The sequence below is a fragment of the Orcinus orca genome, chromosome 7, assembly GCF_937001465.1.
Source record: "Orcinus orca chromosome 7, mOrcOrc1.1, whole genome shotgun sequence".
NCBI classification, from domain to species: domain Eukaryota; kingdom Metazoa; phylum Chordata; class Mammalia; order Artiodactyla; family Delphinidae; genus Orcinus; species Orcinus orca.
In genome coordinates, this window is record NC_064565.1 from 97,967,490 (window position 1) to 97,992,326 (window position 24,837).

The following is a 24,837-nucleotide window of genomic DNA, read 5'->3' on the forward strand; positions in this document are numbered from 1 at the left end:
CTCATTAATCAGTGAATTCAAAGAGAACATGAATTCAAATATTCTCGAGTTATTTGTAACTATTAGTAAGATCACCCTTTGAGTCTCGGTAAAACCACTTCTTACAATTTAGACAAAGCTAAACCTTTGAAATTCAGAAGGTAAATTTAAGCTGAAGATTCCTAGGCAAAGTAAGTCCATAAAGGACAATTTTAATGCATATATTGCCAAGGATCAACTGTCCAAACTTCATAATAAAGTGTAGATAGTTGCATGAACTTAGTCGATTTGAGGTCTTAGTAGCTTCCAAATAGATCTCAAATAAACATGTTAAGAGCATGGGTTTAAATGAATCTATATTCTCTTTATATATGTCAAATTATTCTTTTTAAATATTTATTTTTCAGCCTGCCCCTCTTGTATTCTCATGGAAGGAGCTGAGTATATCTAATATTAGGAGAACATCCAGAATCCTTTGAGGAGGGGGATGGCTCTTCATATTCATGAAGCTTGCATACTTCTGTTGGTCATCCCCAGATTGGTCACCTCTGCTGCCATCAGTCATGAAGACTATCCTGCTGATGAAGGTGACCAGACTTCCAGTAATGACAATCTGATTTTTGATGACTATCGAGGGAAAGGGTGTGTGGATGACAGCGGCTTTGTGTACAAGTTGGGAGAACGATTTTTCCCAGGGCATTCCAACTGTCCATGTGTCTGTGCTCTGGATGGACCTGTTTGTGACCAGCCAGAATGCCCTAAAATTCACCCAAAATGTACTAAAGTGGAACACAATGGATGCTGTCCTGAGTGCAAGGAAGTGAAAAACTCTTGTGAATATCATGGGAAAAATTACAAAATCTTGGAGGAATTTAAGGTATGAGTTACCCTTCTTATTTATTGAATACTAACTTTTTACACCACATACTTAGATTACTACATTAAAATTACAGTTGGAAAAACACAGTTTTAAATTTCTCTTTGATTTACAAGAATATGACTCCAGTTAGCATAAGTACCAGTGTGGTCAACAAATAGGTAATTGGTTTGTTGATCCGTATCTGTAGGGTTTCACAATAACTTTTTCCTTCAGAAGTATTTGGAGCATGTTGCCATCTTTTATTTTTGCCCTTAAACATTTCCTTGGTGTTATAACAAAATATGTTTTCTGAAGGAAACAACTTTGTTTAAAGGCTATGTGTCCATTTATGTGTTTAAATTTTGTGAGTTTTTGGGGGTGTGTGTGTGTGGCTTATTAGCCTGTAGTTGGAGCCATTTAATTATAGTCTAGAGTTATCTATTTAGTGTATGGAAATGCAAGTGCTACAGAGACACACTTCTGAGCTGTGGTCTTTATATTAAGAATATACATTGGACTTACTTGTTGTAGAGCATGGTCCCCATTCTATTCTCTGCTCATTAGATTTTTTTTTTTTACTTACAGGACCCCAGAGAGAACTGAATTTTTATCATAGTCCCTTGTAAAAGGTAGTAAAAAAAAAAAAAAAAAGACTAATTTTTCAGCCTTTCAGCCTCCATGGTATTTCTTAGTCTTTCTTTTATGCTTGTGTCATATTTTCAAGTAACTTGGAATTCACTTTTATCTCTTCTTGGAGTCTCTTTTCTCTAATGGCTAGTTTTAATTAGCATTTCCTACAGCCAGGTATGAACCCTTAAGGTATAAATTAATATATCAACATGTCCTCAGATGTAATGGCAGTTCATGCCTTGGAGTTTCTGTCATACTGATGGCTTGATATAAAGATTTTCATTTCACCTAACCAAGTTCTGTGACAAGGTGCTCAGAATCTTGTAGGCAAAAGAAGATATAGCTAGTTTTCAGTGAGACTTTATGTTTGAGAGAAGAAATGTTCAGTTATTGGCACTGACCCAACTTCCTTCTTTACAAGAATCAAATGGTGGAAGAAGTCAATACGTGGAAAAAGGTTTTAACTGATCATGATCAGAGTACTTCCTGTGTATTGGCAATTCATTGCATTTGGTCTATTCCAAGTTATGGGCTCATACCAGTTCTAATTTACCCAAGGAACCCATTTATTTTAATTAGATTCCTCAGGACACGAGAGAAATTTTAATGATAATTATCATATTCAACTTTCTTACACATAAGTGTTATTCTAGACTTTTTTTTCACATATATGATACTTTGTTGCACAATATTGAGAAGAGGCTTGAGAGTCTAGTAAAATTACCATTATTGACATCAAATAATAGTTGAGTATCATATATTTATTAATGCCTTTCTGGTCTTTAACATCTTGGACACATTTTGATATTAGCTACTTTTACTCTTAGGTTAACAAAAGTAAATGCAAATACTCAACACGTGATTGACTCTAGACGTAGTTCTAGAATCATGTCACTCTCCTCTAACATGCATATTTATCTAGAGTAGAATGCAAAAAGACATTTTAAGATAGCCTAGCCTAAGCAAAAAGTACCCCAGATAAAATGTGAGATTATTACATATTGATTACCAAATTATATAAAAGAAGAAAAGATACTGACTTTTTTTTAACTTAGCTCACCACTTAAAATGCTAGAGTTTTCCCTGTTTTTATTAGATTTTATTTTATTTCAAAGGTAATAATTATTTTACCATGTCAAATAATAAAGACATAGCAAGTTAGTAATTGCTTTACTCCAACTATCTGTCCCTGCTATGGTTAATATTTAATCCGTTGATATGCACAACTTTTTCCCTGACTTTCAATATCATTGATCTTAAATCAATGTGATTTAAAAAAAGAAAACAGATGCCACTTTTTCACAAGGATTTAGTTTTAAGAGCTTTAGAGATCATTAATAAGAATGAAGAACTGAGACCAAGAAAGTTTGTTACCTGTCCAAAATTGTCAAGTTATTTAACCTATTTCTAAATACACGCAAACAAGAAAGCCTATATCAAAGCACTTTGGCTCTAGAGTCAGAAAGACCTGGATTCATATCCCAAATTCATCACTTAGATGTAAGATTTTGGATGGAGTCCTTAAACTTTTGGAGCCACAGTAGCTTTTGCTACAAAATGGCCATCATGACCATTACTTCTGATGGGAGGAGATGTTGGAAAGATTTTGTGAGATAATTTATATGAAGTTAGCAGTCTTGTGATTGGTACACAATAGATATTGAACAAAAGGTTGTTTCACTCCTTCTAAACTCTAATGTCCAGGGATTTACTCTAAATTCTCCATTCCTCCATGTCTTCACCTACATTTTTATGATGGAAGCTCGATTTTAAAAGTCACTCAAGTGAAAGAATTCCAACACCTTTTTTTAAATGTTCTACTTATTTACGTGAACTATGTACGCCTTAGTAAATATCAGCCATCTGATTCTCTAATTTAGTTTCCTGTCTCTTGTAAGCTGACCTTTAAAGCTGTATGCAACTTTCAAATAATAATCTTAGCATGTTATTAAGAAGGTTGTATTACAAGATATTTTTACATGTTATATATTCATCCAACAAGTATTTATTGGGCTTTTTGTTATATAAGTTACTGTAGATGTACTGTACATACATTAGAAAGTAAGGTATCTAGAAGGCAAAATCTCCACCCACAAGGAAGGCATGAACAACGTGGAGAGAGAAGTGGGGGAAAGGAAGTCTAAAGTATGTGACTGTGAAGGTCAACACCAAGGGATTGTGGTGCCAGAAGCTTATCAACATGGTGTGAGGTTTGGTCAGACAAACTTTCTTTTTCTTCAGGATGGTCACAGATGACCCTGTTCTTAAAAAATTAAAATTTATCCAGGGAGAAGTTCCAAAGAGGAAACTGCTTGAGCAAAATCAGAGATTGGGATGAATAAAATCTGCAAGGAGAGGAGGGAGATGAGAATAACAGGAAGCTGGATCTTACTAAAATGCCATTATAAGGAGAGAGAGGTAAATTTGCATAGCATTTTTGGAACGTGGAAAGAGGAACTTGAGTACTGGGCCAAAATATTTAGATTCAGTCTAAAGAATAACAAGGGACAAAATGCAGTTGTTATACATAGAGATGACCTAGTTAAATATGTTTTTTAAACAAAATGACTTTATAGCCAAGTATATAACTGAATAGAGATGAAGTGATATTAATGGCTGGGGAGGTGGGACTGTTGCAGAAAACAAAGAATGAGATGACCAGCATGCAAAGAACAGAAACATTCAGGGAAGTCTTGAGGATAAAACTCTAAATTCCCTAGTATAGTCTAGATTCTACTCATCAACCTCTCCAAGTATCTCAAACTCTCAGTGACTTCTCTTCCCTGTGTGCTTGCACATGCTGTCCATACTTTTTCACCATTTATACACACCTGTATAAGTCTTACTAGACTGCTTCAGAATTCCATTTAAATCTCATCTCAACTGCAAAGCCCTCTCTGACTGTCCTACTTATGTATCCTGGGCTGCGTCTCACACCATATAACAAGGACAATAATCATAGCCAGACACCATTAAGGCCGTTATATGTATTATAGCACATTTCATAATAACACTATGAGGTTACACTTTTCTTAGCACTGTTTTACAGACAAGAAAACTGAAGCACCAAAGTGTAAGCAGCTTGCCTAACACCATATCTAAAGTAGAAGAACTAGGATTCAAACCCAGGCATCCTGGCTTCAGAATATAAACTCTTCACCACCTTTACCACCTCTGTCACACTGCAATAATATAAAGTGAAAGGACCTGTCTCTCCCACTGGACAGTGAACCCTTTGAGGCTAGGGGCGGTGTTTTCTTTTTCCTCCTCTGTTCCCAACCCCAGCCCCATATAAACCACATAACAGGTATTTAATATATTTTGGTGAACAAAATGAGTCAGGTTATAACTGAACACATAGAATAAAAAAAGTTCCTTTAAAATGCCTTAATTTCTGTTTATGTGTTGACCTCCCCATTTTAATTAGAGAAGCATTCAAGCTTCAGGTAAAGAGTGCTCTTGGGACCCCTAAAGATGACACGCATTGTTCATATATTTCCATACTGCTTCTACTTTCTACTCCTTCTCCCCTACCCCTTCCTAACCAATATTCATCTTGCATTGCATCTCCATCCCAAGTGTTGTAATGACCATCCAGTGTTTTAGTTGTGTGGTCTCACTCTATACAGTTACAAAGACATACTGAAGTCCCTACTTCAGTCTTTTCTGATCACTAAATTTAAACATAAATCACTATGTTGTACACCTGAAACTTATAACATTGTACATCAACTATACCTCAGTAAAAAATAAACATTTAATGTGGTTAAAAAAATTGATATACATGTGTCACCTGATGGAAAAAATAATGTTATTTATAAACGTTGGGGTTTTTTCAACACATTGATGCAAGCTTTGAAAATGGATTTCTCTCTACCCTTTTTGAAAACTCTAAATTTTCCAGTGTTCTGGTAATATTGTATTAAGTTAAAGGTCATTGTATAGTAGATTTTCTCATCTTTCTTTTATGTGTACTCAAGCAAAATGACACTGGAACCTACTTTTTGAGAAATAAGAAGTATAAATAATAAATTACAATAGCATTTCCTACAGAAAAACTTGATTGGAAATGTAGGTTCTATCAGCTTTGGCTCTGTGATAACTATCTCATGCTGAGTTTCTTAAATGGAGAAATAATTTCTTATTTTGCTCAGTATTTTTATAACTCTCACTCAGCTAGAATTAGCCATTTTGGATTTTTTTATACTTTAAAACTTGTACTGTTTTAGTTTTATTTCAGACACTGACAGTTCAGCAGGTTTCTGGTTTTTATTTTTAATAGGTTCAGTGTGATTATTTTCTCATTTTGCACATTTTGTAAATATGTTATTGCTTTTTTTAAAAAAAGAAAACATGTTTTCATGCTGTGGTAAGCTGCCTAGTTTTTGCCCTGAATTTTGGGTTTAACATTTAAATCTTGAGGAAAGCAGCAAAGAGGACAGAAAATTAATCACTCAGAGTATTCTGCCAAATCATCACACCCATAAAAAATGTCGATGCCAACTAAGGTTTAGAACTGACTCACTCTTCAATGGGTACCTTCATAGGAAGACAGGTTTCCCAACTTTCTCATTAATCTATGCCCCCATCATTAATGTCCAATTAACATTAATGGACATTAAATGTAACATGAAATCTGTAAAAGTGAGTAGAAAGGATTTTTGAATTTAGGACTGGGAGGTTTTTTTTTTATGTCTGTTTGTTTTAATACAGAGAAAGAATGGAAAAGTAACACACTCTAGGAACTGATAACCAAATATGTGAAAGAACAGGAAAAAAAATGGGGGGCTGTAAAGAAATCTCAATTGAAGGGACTAATAGTTAACACTTTGCAGAAATACAGCTTCTTGTACCCCACCCACTCATCTGCCATGGCACCAGCTTCTATGAGAGGCACAGAAACTAAGATGTTTGTACTGGACAGAGGGGTACAGAATGCATCTTTCCAGAGGTATGAAGGTTGCATGTATGTATGTATTTTAATGCCACCAAATGGAATCAAATGTGTTATGTCCTGCTGAAATATGAGAGGCAAGACAGTGAAAGTTTCATCCTAACAACTGGAAGGGTTTCTTTTATTTTTATTTTTTCATTTTTTGACCCTCTGTATTTATTTTAATAACAGAGAAATGGGTGAATTTTAAGAATATGGGTGGGATTTTTAAAGATATTTTTCCCAAGAGAGGATATACAAGTTCTCAACAAATGATTAATGGAACAAACAGGGGCATTTGTAAGATTTCATCCAAAGAAAGTCCTAGAAAACATCATAATTTCATACAACAAAGATAATTGAGGTCTTTGTTGGGAGATTGAAAAGGCTAATTCCACAATCACTGACTCTGCAAAATGCAGTTTTTGTTTTGCAGAACATGCTGTAGTTTTTAATACTGAAACTGCCTTTGAGTGAATTCAAGAATGGCTTCTCCTTTCAAGTAGCTACAAAATAACAGAGATTAAGTAACCTTAACCAGTAATGACGGTTGCTCCTCTGAAGCTCAGCCCTCAGCCTGTACAACAAACAAGCTCAAAGTGGATAATTCTCAATGGGGAATATCCATCTTTGTATATAACTAGGGAGCCTCTGCTCAATTTGTATAATGTCTGACCAGTTTCAAAGATTAGAAGTCAATTTTGTTAAAACTTTATAAAGTTCCTCAAACCTTTCTCTTTCTTTTTATATTGTGCTCACTTGACATGTTTTAATTCTACAAAACTACATTAAATCTAGAAAACAGACCAGATTTTTGAAATAATTTTTCAAAAGCTCCGATGAGAACTGGAAATGACCCTCAACACTTTTTAAAATGAGGGATTAGAATTGTAGGAATAAATGGCTTCCAAGTTAACCCCTGAAGGGATGAAATAGTCTGAAAAAGTCACTTACTTTAAATTTTAAGAGACTTGATGATCAGCTGGCCCTTTGATTAGTTATATATAGACTCACCCACTGATTTTTATCACTGTCCTTCATTCGGCAAGATGCTGCCGTTAATGGTGATAACTGTGTGATAAGCATGACTACAGAGATTTGTGTATGGGCTTCTGTTCCCTGGGCGCACCAGGAGATTGGTGTTTGATCTGCGGCCACATCTGGGATTTGCGGAGCTTATCACTGCTAGTGACTACCTCAGACTTGAGGTCAGTCATGAGCTGTGTGTAGACTTTGCTGTCCATTCCTTATTGACTCTCCAATACTGTGAGAAGATGAACCTGAAAAGAGAGTGACCTGGTAGTCTCCCCTCCAAACTTTAACTCTAATTGTACAAGCTTCTGAATATGTCAGAAATTTGCTTATTTTTCATTGTTGTTTTACTCACCAAAACACATAATTAGTCAATGGTGTGATACTAACAAGCATGTTTTTTTCTCTTATTTCATAAATTAGGTCTACATATTTTGTGCAAATTTTGTGTATTAATCTATATACAGTCTAAATTGAAATTGCTTCATACATGGGTTGTATGTGTATGTGTGTGAAATTTGAGGGAGCTGGGAAATGTTCTTACTTTAAGAAAATCTTTTTCTACTCCTCCTTATTCTCCCTGACAATATTTTTGTTTTGTTTTGTTTCCCTATAGCTTGATTTATATATCAGGCAGTGTGTTTTATGAAGGACAGCACAAGAAAAAACTATTGGTCTATTTTTTAGTTGTATTTTGCCAAGCGTTCAAGGAAGAGCTTGAAACAAATAACTAGAGGCGATTTGAAGTGATCAGTGGGTTTGCTTATCCAGGTGATCTTTCTCAAGCCTTAGTCATTATTAATTGGGGACTGGCTTATTTTAGTCTGTACTTTGGACTATTAATCCACTGATTAGCATCAGTAATCTCAGTCTCCCATATCACCAGTGTTGATTTCCTTGCTTCCAGCCTGCCATATAGCACATCACAATAAAGCCATCTTTGCAAGAATTTAATGATGCCACGAAGAGTGAATAAAGTACTAAAGTGACAAAAAAATTCATTTATGTCCTGAAAAAGCTTTTAGATATTATTTTATGACTGTATAAATTTGTTTAAAGTGGATACAAATCCACTGAACACAACTCTTAATTTCCTCCCTATTACGTCATGAGACCATGAACAAAACTCAAATAATTTTAATCCTTCTATCTACAGGATGGGCACGATAATGTCATCATATGTTTTATGAAGAATTAATAGTATTGGGAATTAGAAAATTAAAGTATTGCATATCAATTTATAGTTAACAATTCTGACTGCTCAAAAGTTTGTGTTTTTTTTTTAATTAAACATTACTTGGTTGGGATTTTGAAACCATTTTGCTTTAATATTGACCCTTGGCTATGATTGTTATTTCTTGGCATGGGATTGGATTTCTAGTATCTGAGTTTATACAAGTTCTGTTTATAAAAGGCAAGCATTATGGGTTGTTGCTGTTTTTTTAAATCTAAGTCCTTCCTACTCTTAAGAGCCGACAACAGAATTTTGGATATGGAAAAGAACTTTGAACTTATTTTACAGATGGTAAAACAAAGACCAACAGAAACTTAGTAAAAACACCACAATGGCTGGCATAGCTTACTATTTGCAAAGGCAATATAAATATATTTCTTTCCTGTGGTCTTTTATCTACATTTTAAGCCTTCAGGTTTAATGCTCACTTGCATCTTCCTTTCCAATAAATACATTGGATGCAAACATTTATTTCATCCAATTGTCTATAGAAATGTGATATCAGGACCTAGCTCCATGACAACCCAGAGTTACAAGCTGACAAGAACAATAAAATATTGCCATATCTAAAATCTGTCTTTGATACAGATAGAGGACAGTTTGCAAAAGGAGCCTAAGTTTACAAAGGCTCTAATAAAAAGAGGACCCTTTGTCTAAAAATGAAAAATTCTGTAATTAAAGCAAACAATATAGGCCAAAATAAAATTATAATATATTAAACACTACCTACTTATTTTCACGGAGACTATACTAGGAAGTAACAAAGGAACTAAATTAGCTGCTCTTGCCATACAGTCGATTTTAGGAACTGAGGACCTGTGTTCTTGATTTTTTTCACTCTGCAAACTCCCACCTCTCACTACATGACAGGAGTGGAGTATGAAAAATGGATGGAGTGTACAAAAATCTCTAGTTGCATGGCATTAGAACAAAGGGATATCCCTAAACTGGCATATGATCAGTATCATCTAAGGCAAGAATGCTGCAAAAATTCACATCCCTTGACCTCTCTCTCTTCAATGCTAACAATGCCAACTGAAATGATTTCAATTTATATTTTTCTAAAGTTCCCCAGATTATTCTAATGATCAGCTGGAATTTTAGTAAGGATTTTTTATTTTTTTTCATGGTCAAGTAAATTTGAGAAATGATGCGTCCTTTACTATCTCTTGGAAATGTGCAGTGCTTGAATGTATATATTAATATATACTAACAGTGCCTGAACATTTTTTAAAGCTTTGAGAGTCAGTATGTACACAGCTCAACAGCTAAGAGCTCAACAGTATGGTGAAAACTATTTTACAGTAGGTTCTACCACTTACCTGCTAAGTGACCTAGGCACACATTACTTTACCTCTTATGTCTTAGTGCAGACATCTCTAAAATAGAGATAATAGTAAAAACTACTTGGAACACAATAAGGGATTCATAAAAGTTATCTGACATTTTTACTACTATTACTACTTACCTGTATTTAAGTCCAGTATTTCACAGATTTATGTAACAGCAGAATACTTTTTCTCTGAACATCTATTAACATCTTAAAGTTCATAAGCGTTCAATGAAACAGTTTAAGAAGTATTTTGTTGATGACCAAGATCATCCTTTATTCCTTTATCTGACTCAGATGGGCAGTTAATGATAAAAATCTATATATCTCAGCTTATCTTTTATTGCCTGGTCCTTTTTAAAGTTTCCAAAATTGCAGTAAATGTGGTTATTTATGGTAATTTATTAATTTGTGTTACATAAAACAATTTAAATGGAAAATGACTTATTCAAAATAATAATGATGACGCCAGTTACATATAACCAAAAATCTAAGACGGGGATCAGCACACTACAATCCATTAGCCAAATTCAGCTCACCACCTGTTTTTGTAAGTACAGTTTTACTGGAAAATAGCAATGGTTATTCATTATGTATTGTGCATAGTGGCTTTCAGGCTGCAATCCAGCCCTGAGTAGTTGCTCCAGAGATTATATGACCCAAATAGGTCAAAAATATTTACTGTCTGGTTTTCTGTAGAAAAAGTTTGCCAACTTCTGATCTACGATCAAATTCTTCTTCTTCCCTTTCTACTTCCCTCAAATTGTACTTTCATGTAACCCACATTCTTCAAAGTTACAAATTCTTTGGGTACTGTTAGGTATAGGTTTTACTTCATTTATAGGTGGTCTCGGGGATGTCTTTCCACGTGTGTAAATCTTCAAAGGCATCTAAATTTGCCTATTTTAAATGTATTATACATACTTAACAGCAGACACGTTAAGTCTCTTTGCACATTTGTCTCCAAGGCGTACGGCTTTGCTCTTTGCATTGATGTATGATAATTTAATAACTTTCCACTTACTCGGATGGAAATAGATAAGCAAAGATGACATTCTCGGATGAAATAGATAAGCAAAGATGATAAAAATGTCTTATATTTTGATATCCCATCTGCTCTCCTTTGACAGTGTGACAAGTAGGTATTTTTCATTTAGTGTAATATAATAGATATATTAATAAATGAAAATATGTATATTGTCTGCTCACTTATTAAGTTCACTAACATCTTTTCAAGTCAACTTATATAATCCATGGTTTGATTCCATTAGATGTCCTAAATGTCTCTGACATGTAGAGAGGTGATAGGTCTTGCGGGGGGGTGTACAAAAATGTATAAGACCATCAAGGTACGCCTAGTCTATCAAAATGAATAACACAGGTACCACTAATAGCAGATGGCATGGGCTGATTGCTCTAGGAACTCATATGAAGAAAGAAATAATTCAGTCTGAAGAGCTTAGGAAGATCCTAAGAGTGAGGATTTCAGTGCACTGAAAACATTTTAGACAAAACAGGAAAATTGGCAAAAGTCAATGGAAAGCACGTTCAGAGAAAAGTGAGTTAACCCAAGTGGCCAGAGCAGAGGGTATAGAGAAGATAAAAAGTGAGAGACAAGCGAGAGAAGAGAGTGTGGCACCCGCTCACAATGTGGATGCCAGGTTCAGGAGCTTGGGGCAAAGCTTGGACCAAGTGGAAAATTACCAAATGGCTTGAGTCAGGGAAGTGACACAACCAGATGTGTGCCTGAGGGAAATACAAATAATTGTTGACAATTTTATGAAATATTGTGCATCTTTGTTCCTTCATTGAATGATTCAGTTCTGAGATATTTTTATTCCCATTTTATAAACAAGAAGGGAGGCTTCTGACTCTAATTCTAACGCTCCATTACACCTGCCCAGATTCCATGGGTATACTATGGACATTATGAAAGAAATGTGATAGAGATGGCTTATTTTTCATTTGAGTGAGCACATCCTATATTCTGGAATACCTGTTCAATTATCACTCTGAAATATTTCATGTTAAGTCTCATATCTTTCTGATGGAAATGTAGTGCACTGCTAACATGAGGGAAATTCTTTGCCTGCTCCACGTTTTACATGGCTCAATTGGCTTCACTTAAAAAACTCCCATGGCAATAAAGAAGGGTGCATCTAAGGTGCATTACTATTTATTAAAAAAAAAAACCCTACATTCTGAATGCAGTAAGGATTGACCAGGAATATTTTTGCAAATTTAGTTATTGTTTTCATTTTAAATTCCTGCATCAGGAAAACACAAATTAAAAGCAACAACAGGGCTTCCCTGGTGGCGCGGTGGTTGAGAGTCCGATGCAGGGGGCACGGGTTCGTGCCCCGGTCTGGGAAGATCCCACATGCCGTGCAGCGGCTGGGCCCGTGAGCCATGGCCGCTGAGCCTGCGCGTCCGGAGCCTGTGCTCCGCGACGGGAGAGGCCACAACAGTGAGAGGCCCGCATAAAGAAAAAAGGGCCTTGAAAGTGTTTTTTTGCGGCCTTAGAAATACCACAGTCATTGTAGAAACTCCCAGTGCTTACCAAATGAAGTCCTATTTCTGTATGAGGAGAGGACAGCCCAGCTCCCTGAAATGCCACTTATTTTCACTGTATGTTAAATAGGACAGAGAAAAAATTAAAATTGTTCAGTCTAACTTTAATTTTTTCCCAACATTAAAAATAAAGGTCTGCTAAAATAGTAAACCTTTGACTGCTGAGATTTAGAAAACTTCCTTAGGGAGAAAAAGGACAATCACAGAGAATTTTCCTTTTGTTAATGAGACTCTAGGCCTTTCACACTGAAACTAGAAGATACTTTAATCAGGACTCCAAAAAATGTGAGCTCAAGCTACCCTGTTGCAAATCTGTTTTTGGCAAGACTCTGATGAAAGATTGAAGTTTCATTGCTGTAAATAAGAATCTAATTAACTATCGAAAAAATGTTGCCCAATGTCATTCTTAGTCTAAACACAATCTGAGTGCAAACATTGCTACATTTTAGAGATGCAACACAGATTGCTCTCAAAACTAAAATATATATTCTTTACAAATTTAATATCTCAAATAATTCATATTGGAAATGATTATGTGATAATTTCATAAAAATAATTTATGATCAATATACTTTTTGAGAAATGCACAGCCACTGAAAATGAACAAAGGGAAATTAAAATTTAAAAGACAAAAAAAACCACTGGTCAAGTTGAAAGCTATGATGACAATGACAGTCATTTACCCAATGCTGCATAATTTACAAGCTTCTTCAAATATTACGTTATTTCCTTTTTGTCTCATAAGAATCCAATGAGGAAAATTAGAGCTCTCTTAATATTATGTTATTATTAACTCCATCTTACAAATAAGAAACCCCAGTGTCAAGTGAGTTTAAATAACCTGTCCAAGGTAATACAACAGTGTTTGATGGCAGGACTTAAGCTCCAAATGTGCCTACTCTACATTATCCAATAGCTGAATTCCATTGGGCCATTCAGCCCAGTGGAATTGGGCTGAATTCCACTGGTCCGTAGCACTAACAATTTTTATAAACAGCTACAAAGTTTTGACTGCTTCTGCTTTACTTGCACAAAAGATACACACTAAAGTCAGAAGGTTTAATCAAGAAATTACTCAAGATTTTTTCAATTACAACATTGTAATTTTCAATTACAATATTCTTTCATATTATTGCCCATAAGCCATCCCAATATTTTTTTGTGGAATAAGGTGTAAGCTATGAATTAAGCGTCAAATAATGTAGTATAAAATACAGTAGGAAATTGCTGTTTGGACTTAAAATGAAAATATTTTAATATTAGCAATTATAAAGCACTTTATTAATTTTTAATTACTCTCTATTTATAACATGGAAAAGAATATTACTAGTAAATGGAAAATGAAGAAAAGATTTGTTAAGTAATAATCTGATTGGCATTCCCAATACAAATGGATTTTTGTATAGGAGTGCCTATACCTCCCACCCCGCAGACCCTGAAAAGCCGTGAATTCAGTTTCATCCATGCAAGGCTAGAAGGCTAGAGTTTATGGCCCTCTCTGTTATCACCTTCGCTCAGTGTTTCCTGTAGAATAGAACTGATCGTATTTGTCTCTTACGTGAACTTTCACATTGTAGAATTCTCACGGTGATGTATTCTCCCCCACCCACACATGACCTTATTTTAATGCTGTTGTAGATGATAGGCTTTTAACTGATATCAACAGTCTGTCCTTCACAGTGTCAACAGGAAAGTTTTGAAGTTATGCAGTTGCTCACTTTTCCCTTGTTGCATAAATGGGTAATAAATGGAACATCCTTAGCATGGAGACATACAGGCTGTACTTGAAATATTCAGTTCCTTGTCAAAGACCTTTGTAGTAAAAGCAATTGTCAATCCAGAGTATCAGTGAAGAACTAGAGACTGCTGCTTTTCTAAGATATTTCACAAGTATAGGTGTGATATCAATACTTTATCAAAATCTTTATCTTGAATCTGCTAGCCTTTGTCTACACCTTTGGGTTCTCCTTTTAAGATCTTAGAGGCAACTAAAACATCCTTTATTTTCCTCTTAAATACACACTGATATTTCTTCTTAAGTGTGTATTTGCCTACTTAAAAAAATACATCTGTGATTGCAACTGAAGAGTGGTTTTGCTTACCTTCTCCTTATCTATATTTTATTTTTCTCTATGCTGGTCTTCATTTTTTCAGAAAAAGCTATATTTTATTGTCATAAAACTCCTTGAAAATACTGATTAAAAAAATGGTTCTATATACCATCAGTTTATCAGAATACGCAATATATAATTGTAGAGTTGCCTGTCCTTAAAACAAATGCCAAAATATATTTAAATAAATTTTTAGAAGAAAATATTTTAGAGAAAAAAACATTAATATAATGTCATTGTTGTGTTGCAACTATAATGATGAGTTTTAAAGAATGAGTAAACTTTCTGTACTTGATAATAATTTTAGACTGGGTATTTCATCAACTGTTTTTGCAATATTCTTGTGTTTTACATTAGCTCAGAGTAAATGCAAATGAGTAGAAGGATTAAATTTAATAATTCTGTCTTCCATTATAATAGTACCATCAGTTATTCTTATAAATAATCAATTCATTTCAAAACTTATTTTTATAGACATCTAGATTGTCACTATTGCCATTTATTGAGGGAAGGCTAGCTATGGAGTTCATCTTAGTATACCGTATATACATTATCTTGTGTATAATACACATTTAATAAAAATGCTGAATAAATAATTTTTAAAATTTATATCATTTCTGAATTTTAGTTTATTACCTACCTAGTTTACTGTATCTACATGGGCAAAGCTATGTGCACTCTTTACAATTGCTTGACTAAAATGTTTCTGTTTTCAACAAGCATGAAGTAGTTTTTGACAGATACCCTAGAAATAATATTCCAGCATATATTATCAAAATACCAACTTCTCAGAAAGAATATCTACTACTTAAACTTGTTACTCAAATGATACAATCATACACATTTGCTGACCAATGGAGGTGATTATAAAAAAAAAATCTATGCATCTGTTTTTTTATTTGCTTCAGCAGTATTGAAATTCATAAAGAAGTTCCAGCTCTATGTCCATAAATTGATTAGACTTAAAACCTCAGTGTTTCAAATATGCTCCAATCAATAGGACAGATCACTGAAGAGGTCACCACAACCCCATTAGACATACGACAATGAGGGGCATTTTAATCAGTGACACAATGGGTCTTATTTCAGATGACTGTGAATTTTGGTTAAAATCCATTGGACCCATTGATTATTAGGTGACATCTGCCACATGCAAGTTACTGGCTACAGGATTGGCAGTGGATGTTAAATACTCTTGTACTCTGTAATTTAATGTATATTTTAATGAAGTGAACAGTGAGATTTCTGACAGACATCAGCAACTTTGAAATAGAGTCTTCCAAATTTCTCAGAGTCTGAAAGTAATGAGATTTGTTCCATAAAGTGATGAAATTTATGCCATAAATTATCTCTAAGAGAAGAGTGCTTCTTAAAGCAGAATCATTTCCTTGGTAGAGATCAGATTTTAAATAGTTGTTTAATAAGAAGTTTTTGGAAAAGCAGTCTGCGCTGTGTTCTCTCTGAAAATTTTTACCTGTTATCAAAGAAATGGAGTGCCACGTGGATCAAAGGCCCACTATCACTTGGACAGAAGGAAAGCCACTGATATAGTTACTATGCTAAAACTTGGCACTTAGAATATATCCTATCAATAAAGATGCAGACATAGAGCATGAACTTGAGGACATGGGGAGGGGGAAGGGTAAGCTGGGATGAAGTGAGAGAGTGGCATGGACATATATACACTACCAAACGTAAAATAGATAGCTAGTGGGAAGCAGCCATATGGCACAGGGAGATCAGCACAGTGCTATGTGACCACCTAGAGGGGTGGGATAGGGAGGGTGGGAGGGAGACGCAAGAGGGAGGAGATATGGGAACATATGTATATGTATAACTGATTTACTTTGTTATACAGCAGAAGCTAACACACCATTGTAAAGTAATTATACTCCAATAAAGATGTTAAAAAAAAAAAGAATATATCCTATCCATTTATGTATCCATCCATTCAATCTTCAACAATATTCACAGAGGACTTTCTAGGAATCAAGTTTTGTTTCTCAGAGTATTCAGCATGTGTTTTGTTGGACTTTGTACTTTAACTCATCCTTTAGGAAAAAGGACATGTCTAAAATCAGGGCAGGACAGGAATAGAAATGCAGACATAGAGAACGGACGTGTGGACACAGGGTGGGAAGAGGAGGGTGGGATGAACCCGCAGATTAGGTTTGACATCAATACACTACCATGTGTAAAATGGATAGCTAGTGGGAACCTGCTGGATAGCACAGGGAGCTCAGCTCAGTGCTCTGCGATGACCTAGATGGGTGGATGGGGTGGGGGAGGGAGGTCCAGGAGGGAGGGGATATAGGTTTACATATAGCTGATTCACTTCAATGTACAGCAGAAACTAACACAACATTGTAAAGCAACTATACTCCAATAAAAAAAAAAAATCAAGGCTTCTTTCTGAAAAATATTTTATAATATACTAAAATCATTTTGTTTAATAAGTAACCATTAGGGCTTCCCTGGTGGCGCAGTGGTTGAGAGTCCGCCTGCCAATGCAGGGGACACGGGTTCGTGCCCCGGTCCAGGAGAATCCCACATGCCGCGGAGCGGCTGGGCCCGTGAGCCATGGCCGCTGAGCCTGTGCATCCGGAGCCTGTGCTCCACAACAGGAGACGCCACAACAGTGAGAGGCCCGCGTACCACACACACACACACACAAAAAAAAGGTAATCATTAAATTTGACACACACTATAAAATGAGGCTAGCTTTTCCTCAGACCCTTTAACAATACCTCTACATGTATTTTCATCTTAGTTATCATGGTGTTTTCTAGTGCAACAAAGTCTGTAATCATCAACTGCTAGTCTAGTCAGTAGAGTGCTTGAAAATTGACTTAACTGGTGATCCACATGATGGATATTCAAGGAATTTCAAATTACCTATAGAAAGTAAGTTTATTATTCATTGCCCTAATGCCGAAAGCCAAATATTTATTTCATGACTCATAATCAGAAACCTTTCCCCCTCAAAGTGCCCTTTACAACATTTAAGTAAAATGCAAACATCTTATTGAATCACAATCCTGTCCATGTATGATAAACACAGGTGAAACTGCCCAGAGGTATGGTTTAACAAATAAGAAAATATAGAATATGCATAATTAATTACATATATGTTAACAAAGATTTCTTGAGTATCTATTATGTACTAAGATATCTTCTTGGTGCCAAGAATACAGCCAAGAACAGTATACTGTAAGGAGCTTATAAACTATGGGGAAGGCAGATAAAAATAAACAAATAGAAGCAAATCAATAAGGTAATTTCATAAACTGACGAGAGCACTGAATGGGCAATGTGTTGGAGAAAGATGACGGAGGAATAGTCGTGTAAGAGCTCCCCGGAGAGAGGGCATTTGAGTTGACACCTAAATGATGAGGCTTCAAGAAAAGAAAATAGGTCTGTTGCCTTTCTTTTCTTTTCTGAGTGATTTATAATGGTCATTTTAACCATTCACAATTACTCTTTATCTAGAGGCTTCTAATAAGAATTTTTCTTCAGTGTGTTTCTGACATGATTAATTCTATTAGTCCACAAATCTCGCCACCAAACCAAGTCCTACAAAACTTTATTGCAACCACCTCTGCAATCATATACTACTTTGAATAAGAGAAATAACCTGAATGTTCTTTTAAATACAGTTGTGTGCTTCCAATTTTATATTTTTTGAATTATTTTTCAGAAAGCCATCACTAGCTAAGTATGCAAGTGAATTATAATAATAATGTTATATTTCTTACATATTTTATGTGCTTCCCAGTAACTCTGTGAGGCCAGTAATATTGTTATTCTTTTGTTTTATAAATAAGAAACTAATGCACAGAAAGGCTATGTAATTTTCCCAAGATTCACAACTAAAGCATCTGAGATTCGAATTCAAGTCCTAAGGCTATAGAGAACTTGCTTTTAACCATGATACCACAAGCCACTGAAACGAAGCCAACAAAATGAAAATTTTTTTTCGGTTTTTCCTAATTTAAAATTCCTTAACTTGTAAGAGTGTTGTTATCTTAAACCTTACCAAATTAAACTAGTAAGCTGAACACTGCCATGTCCCTTGTCACTTTGAGGTTTGAATTTGTATAACAAACCTTACAGACTGTGGCCATTTCCTCCCAGGCACCCTACATGCAAAATGCCAGTAACAGCTGTCACATAAATAACAATGCCACGAGGTATTACAGTGTGGACCAAACGTCCAGCCTCTCCTCAGGTATGGATAAGTAAGTCTCATTGTATTCAGAGTACAAGGGTGTATTTTCTATAAACATCTGGAAACTTCCTTGCAACCAGTCTCCAATAACACGTTCTAATAATCCCATGTTAACACTTGATGACCCCATTAGATTACAAATTCTCACAACATATTTGATTGTTTTTCTGGAGTTATTCAGTCACTCTGCTAATCTAAGTTACTAGTTCTCAGTAACTTTAAATTGCGGAGCATTCTACTGTTTCCTGGGTTCTGGAATTCCAATTCTCCTAGAATTCTCAAAAGTCACAGTCAGTGGCATTGGGATTTCAGCTTCAAGGTCTTCAGAAGTGAACCATAGTTTAAAGGATGTGTGCTGCCATGTTTCCATTCTAATACCAAGGAGGAGGATTTGAATTCTAGTCACCTAAACCAATATTTTAGAAAGAGCCCCATTTTATTCTATTAATTTTAAAATAAATATGTATCTAGCAGGAAACCCCCTGAACTTTAGGAACAGCTGGGACAGCATTTGGATTTGCCATGCAGATATATTCAGTGACAGTGAGAACTACAGATAAAAGTCGTGGTTTCTGCTTAAACAGAGTCCCACGTTAGATATTCAGAAACCACTAAGCTAATGACATACAGATTCATAACAGACATATAATATTCAGATCACCTTATACAAACGTTAACAAATAATTATGTGTTAACGTTTGTATTAACATGAATAACTTCTTAACAAATTTGTTAACAAATAATTTGTTAATTGTTAACAAATAATTAAAAAGTAATTTTAATTATTTGTTAATGTTCGTATATATATTGAATGTTACTTTATTTTTCAAAGCTTTCACTGAAATAAAAGGCTCTGTGAGATTTCTCAAAAAAAGATTTTCCAGGTATAAAATTTTAGGATGGTGTCATTTAATCATCTTACTGACCAGATCTCTAACTGACAAAAGCCATGTACTGGTCATACTTTCACATGTTCTTCTAAAAAAAAATAGCTAGTAAGAATAATTTTTTCTCAAGTACTTGTTCCAGTGTTCTCTGTTGCTCTAAGGATAGCTTTATTGTTTAATCTTTGGTTTTACAGGCCATATTTTCAGATTTAATCTATAGTTATCACATTGAAGAGCCTGATAAAAGGAAATTTGTAACCAGCTCAGTACTTAAGATGTAAAGATTTATTCAAAGCATCAAACCTTTCAGAGTTTTATGCTGTAAGGTGGGAAGGGTTTTTACGGTAATGTAAATAAATGTGAAGGATTTTTACAGTAATGTTCATGTCAAAGTAGCACACTGCTCACCCCTAGGAACTTCTGGCTGTATAAGCAACACCTTTTTAGAAGCACGGTGGGAAGCAGGGGTGGCAGAGGAAGTCAAGCGAGGCAAGAAAACAATCATGTGCAAACTGGCCAGTTTCTGAAAGGAAAGAGACTTGGCGAGGCTGGAGAGGACGGAGTGGGCTTTAGTGTGAGGTCAGTAGATTAAATCTGATAGAGTGTTTGGAGGGGCGGAGGCAGGCACACAGAGGCTTGAGATGAGAAGAAATAGGCTGTAACAGAGGCGTTCTTTGTAAAAACAACTGAATGATAACAAAAGAGGAATTAACATGTTTCTGACACGAGATTCTGGGCCAGGAAGAGAGAGACTGGTATATGAATAAAGCCAGGTTCAGGGAAGGATTGATTCGAAGTTGCCAATGGCAAGGGTGATAGTCTAATTTTTCTAATTTATGTTTCTCACTACTCAAAATCCCTTTTAAAAATCTGGCATCCTTTTATCACTAAGCCTTATAGTCTTAGTTCTTCCTCAGAGTATTTCTCAGGACTCCAGTGTATACACATCCAGCCTCCACTGATTTCAGGCAGAGGCCCCGGAGTCTTTACTAGATTATTATCTGTTATTGCTTCTCCCAGATAACTACCATGAGTGTAGCTACCAGGTTACAAGACTTGACGGTGCCCAAGTCCCCAAGAACATGAGCCTCGTGGCAACCTAACTTCAGCCTATTACAATTTTCTACGAACTCACATTTGCAAAAAGTTTAAAAGCTCTACAGCTCCAACGAGAGAGAGGCATGGACATATATACACTACCAAACGTAAGGTAGATAGCTAGTGGGAAGCAGCCGCATAGCACAGGAATATCAGCTCAGTGCTTTGTGACCGCCTGGAGGGGTGGGATAGGGAGGGTGGGAGGGAGGGAGACGCAAGAGGGAAGAGATATGGGAACATATGTATAACTGATTCACTTCGTTATAAAGCAGAAACTAACACACCATTGTAAAGCAACTATACCCCAATAAAGATGTTAAAAAAATTTTTTTAAAAAAGCTCTACAGCTCCATAATAATCTATGCACTAACTAACCCAGTTAGTGAAATTCTCTTTAACAGGAAGTATCTATCCTCTATAAATCAATCATTCAGCTGCTAATGGTTATTCCTATGGATCTGGTCTGCCTGAAGAAGTGTACAACACATTGGACAATAAACTACTCAGATGGGAGTGCATAGAATAGCCCTGCTTGCCATCACGTGGCAGTACCATATAGCAGTTAGGATGCCTAGATTCAAATCCTGCCCTTTCTCCTACTGCCTACAGGACCTGGGAAAGCTATTGAACCTCTCTCAGACTATTTCCTTCTCTGTGAGATGGAGGTAATAACAAATCTTCTTTCATAGGGTTATTATGAAAAATAAGTAAGTTGATATAAGGAAATTGCTCTAGCATGATACCTAGTAGTTAATAATGTTCAAAAACATTGTCTGAGTCAGAATGGTGTTCTTCCTCAGTCTGTGATGGGAATCTAATTATCCAACTCTTTCTCAAGGACCACAGTTACTCTGAGGTAGACATTTTGCATTGGAAAATCTAGGGGCTCTTTGGGATTTTTAGTGCCAAAATCAGTCCACTGGAGTTGCATAGATCAGCCCCTCCTTCAGCTAGAAGGGAAACAGCAAGAACAATCCCAGCTGTGGAAGAGCAAGGTACAGAAACAATATTAGCCACTCCCTTTTTCTCTCATGTTAGCAATAAATGCAGGCCAAGTCCTTGCTGTACTTCAGAAGGCTGTGCAAAAATACTTTGCGACTAATCAAGAACAGGGAGACACCTCTGACAATTCTGCTTGGGAATTTAAGATATCACATTGGGACTTCAAAATAAGAGGCAGTATAGCAGCTAGAATATCCATCTCTCACGCTGTTTCCTCACTTAAAATCCCCTTCGTCAAATAATGTGTTGTGGTAACAAATCCTTTTCCTTAATTTACTGAGGTTTTCAGTGGAGGGAGCTTCAGGAAACTTCCCGCCCTTGGGATGATCCAGTAGATTTTTCTGGAATACTTAACACAACTCAACCACATGGTAAAGAGCTTAACTGTACTCTTCAATAAACTTACTGACCATGCTAAGAAATTGCAATATTTCTTCCACAGATTCTATGGCTAATTCTCTTGTTTCTACTAAATTTGAAAGTAAAATAGTTCATTGAAAGCTAGACCATCATTCTTCAAGCAGAAAGCAAAGAGAAAATTAATTTAAAAATAATTAGTTTGAAAGGCTTCCACTCTCACAGACCACCTGAGTCAAGAAACATTGATATTACCCAAACTGTCGAGCTCATGAAGAAACAAGAGCTGGCAGGCATTATGGACAGTAGTCACCGAGATAAAGGCTGTGGACTTTAATTAACACAATTTTGAAGTGAGGCACTGTGGCACAGAATTGGAGACAGAATTTTCCAGGAACAAATGGCTTGCTTTGAGAAGTATAAACCTGTATAACTTCTGAGACCTCTAAGTTCTCATTCCAGAATTCTCAATTTCTGTTTTATGAGAAGGGAAACCTAGAAAGTATAAAGGATGAGATAGTCACAGAGTGGCCACTGCTTTAGATTATTTGTGGTATAGAAAGTTTCTAGAAAGGAAACACAAAACCCCAAACTCATTCTTGGTTGGTAAGTACTGTGAAGACAAAAATTTTCTGCTTTTTAATTTTTTTCTCTAAATTAATCACTGTTCAATTCCATTTTTAGAGTGTCTCTTAAATAGTGACTTTTTTTTTTTTCTGCGGTACGCGGGCCTCTCACTGTTGTGGCCTCTCCCGTTGCGGAGCACAGGCTCCGGACACGCAGGCTCAGCGGCCATGGCTCACGGGCCCAGCCGCTCCGTGGCATGTGGGATCTTCCCGGACCGGGGCACGAACCCGTGCCCCCTGCATCAGCAGGCGGACTCTCAAACCACTGCGCCACCAGGGAAGCCCAATAGTGACTTTTTAAGTTAATCAATTTTAGTCCATTCATAAAAGCAAGGAGGCAAGATGAAAGGTATTCACTAAATCTTTCAAGAGGCAGTACCTGGATGTTTGGATCCCAAATGCAATGTCCTCTAAAATTCACATTGGAAAAAAACGCCCTTTAGAGTCTAGGTTAGCTTGAAAAGGAGTTTCTACTAAGGGTACGGATCTCCATTTACTATTTTCTTGTTTCTCAGTAATCCTTTTCTTTCTTAGGAAATAAAATGAAAAATGGCAAAAACTTATTTCACATGCTCCAGTGTCATTCCTGTTTACCAGAGGAAGGCAGAGCAATAAGTGCGTCTGGAAACCAAACCAGGAGGTGACATATTTGTTGTCCAAACCTTCCTTTGAAAAGTAGGAACATAAGACATAAGAAAAGTCATACATGAGCACTCTGGTTGCTCATGGCAACCTGAGCTGCACATGGCAACCCACCTTTGCTTGGATGTCCAGGTGGCCTTCCATGGGGGAAGAGTGATCATACACATGGTAAATGGAGTTGATACAGTAAAGCCAGTATAAACACTGATGTTTTGTCTTCTGACAGCATATGAATGTGCAAGCATTAAGTTATAGGAGAAAAGGGGCTAATTTTAGATTTGTTCCTAGCCCTCTCCATGTGAATGGTGTCGCTGTGAGCCCAGCAATGAAGTTCACTGTGTTGTAGCAGACTGCGCAGTTCCTGAGTGTGTCAACCCAGTCTATGAACCAGAACAATGTTGTCCTGTCTGCAAAAATGGTAAGACCGTACTGCATTAGCTTTCGAAGAGGGGTTAGTGCAAAATACAGATATTCCACCACTGCACACCATTCAATGCAAAAGCCCTCTAAGATCTGCCTGTGGTTTTTCAATGTGGGCATGGCCAATTAATACTTCTATCCCATCTTAAAGTGAAAATAAGCCAGCAATGGGTGAGTCGTGAAGCTTTCCATCTGGAGAATTAAAGCTCTTATAAGCTGACTTTGTTGTGGTCCCTATTATTTATTGTCGATCTATACGGAGAATTTTGGAAAGAATGCAGTACCATCTTTTTATAGTGACTGAATTTCCTCTCTTGTGGAGGCTATGAAGCTGTTCCTAGTGCATAAGCCAGGATAGAGAGTAGGATAAATGCCAGGTATTTTGCTTTGGGCATAGATAAGACCTTAGGCTCAAAGTTATCAAAGAATTACAGAATTCAATTACTCATACACTTAAGTAGAAGTAAGGAAGACTAGAAAGTTTAGGGCTTTTATTCTAGGTTTTTATTACAATGGAAACCTGCTCTCAGAGTAATAGCTATAGAAGGGAACTTGGCTTATAAGTTTATGGGTTCCTTTTGGCCCTCATAGGATGGAGAGGTTGAAATGACTATGGCATGCCAATCACCCAAAATCCAGGTGAGGCTGCAGAGAAGACAATGCAATACCATTAACCCAGGACAGCAAAGTCAAAATCACACTCTTGCTACTGGTCATATACCAACCAAAAAATAAAGCTTCACTGTGTAACATTCCACAAATGTCCCCACTTGGCATTAATATATGCTTGAAAAAGTAGTTCTAGCTCTTAATTAAGCTGAGGTCACTGTAATGCTGAATCCCTATGCCCTTCCTTGAATTAGCAGCTCTCATCTTCTCTATTACACATTTTTTTGGT

The 24,837-nt window shown here is 36.1% G+C and overlaps 1 protein-coding gene across 2 annotated transcripts in view; it reads left to right on the forward strand.

Moving 5' to 3' along the window:
* The window catches only part of VWC2L (von Willebrand factor C domain containing 2 like), a 155,870-nt gene that overhangs the window by 2,615 nt on the left and 128,418 nt on the right, over nt 1–24,837 (forward strand). The window contains exons 2-3 of one of the 2 annotated variants that reach the window (XM_004262757.3): nt 387–856; nt 23,808–23,937. In XM_004262757.3, coding sequence (XP_004262805.1) covers nt 467–856; nt 23,808–23,937 — 520 coding nt within the window. In that variant the 5' untranslated portion in view covers nt 387–466. The remainder of the gene's footprint in view (nt 1–386; nt 857–23,807; nt 23,938–24,837) is intronic. The other variant, XM_033428167.2, reaches the window with a different exon arrangement.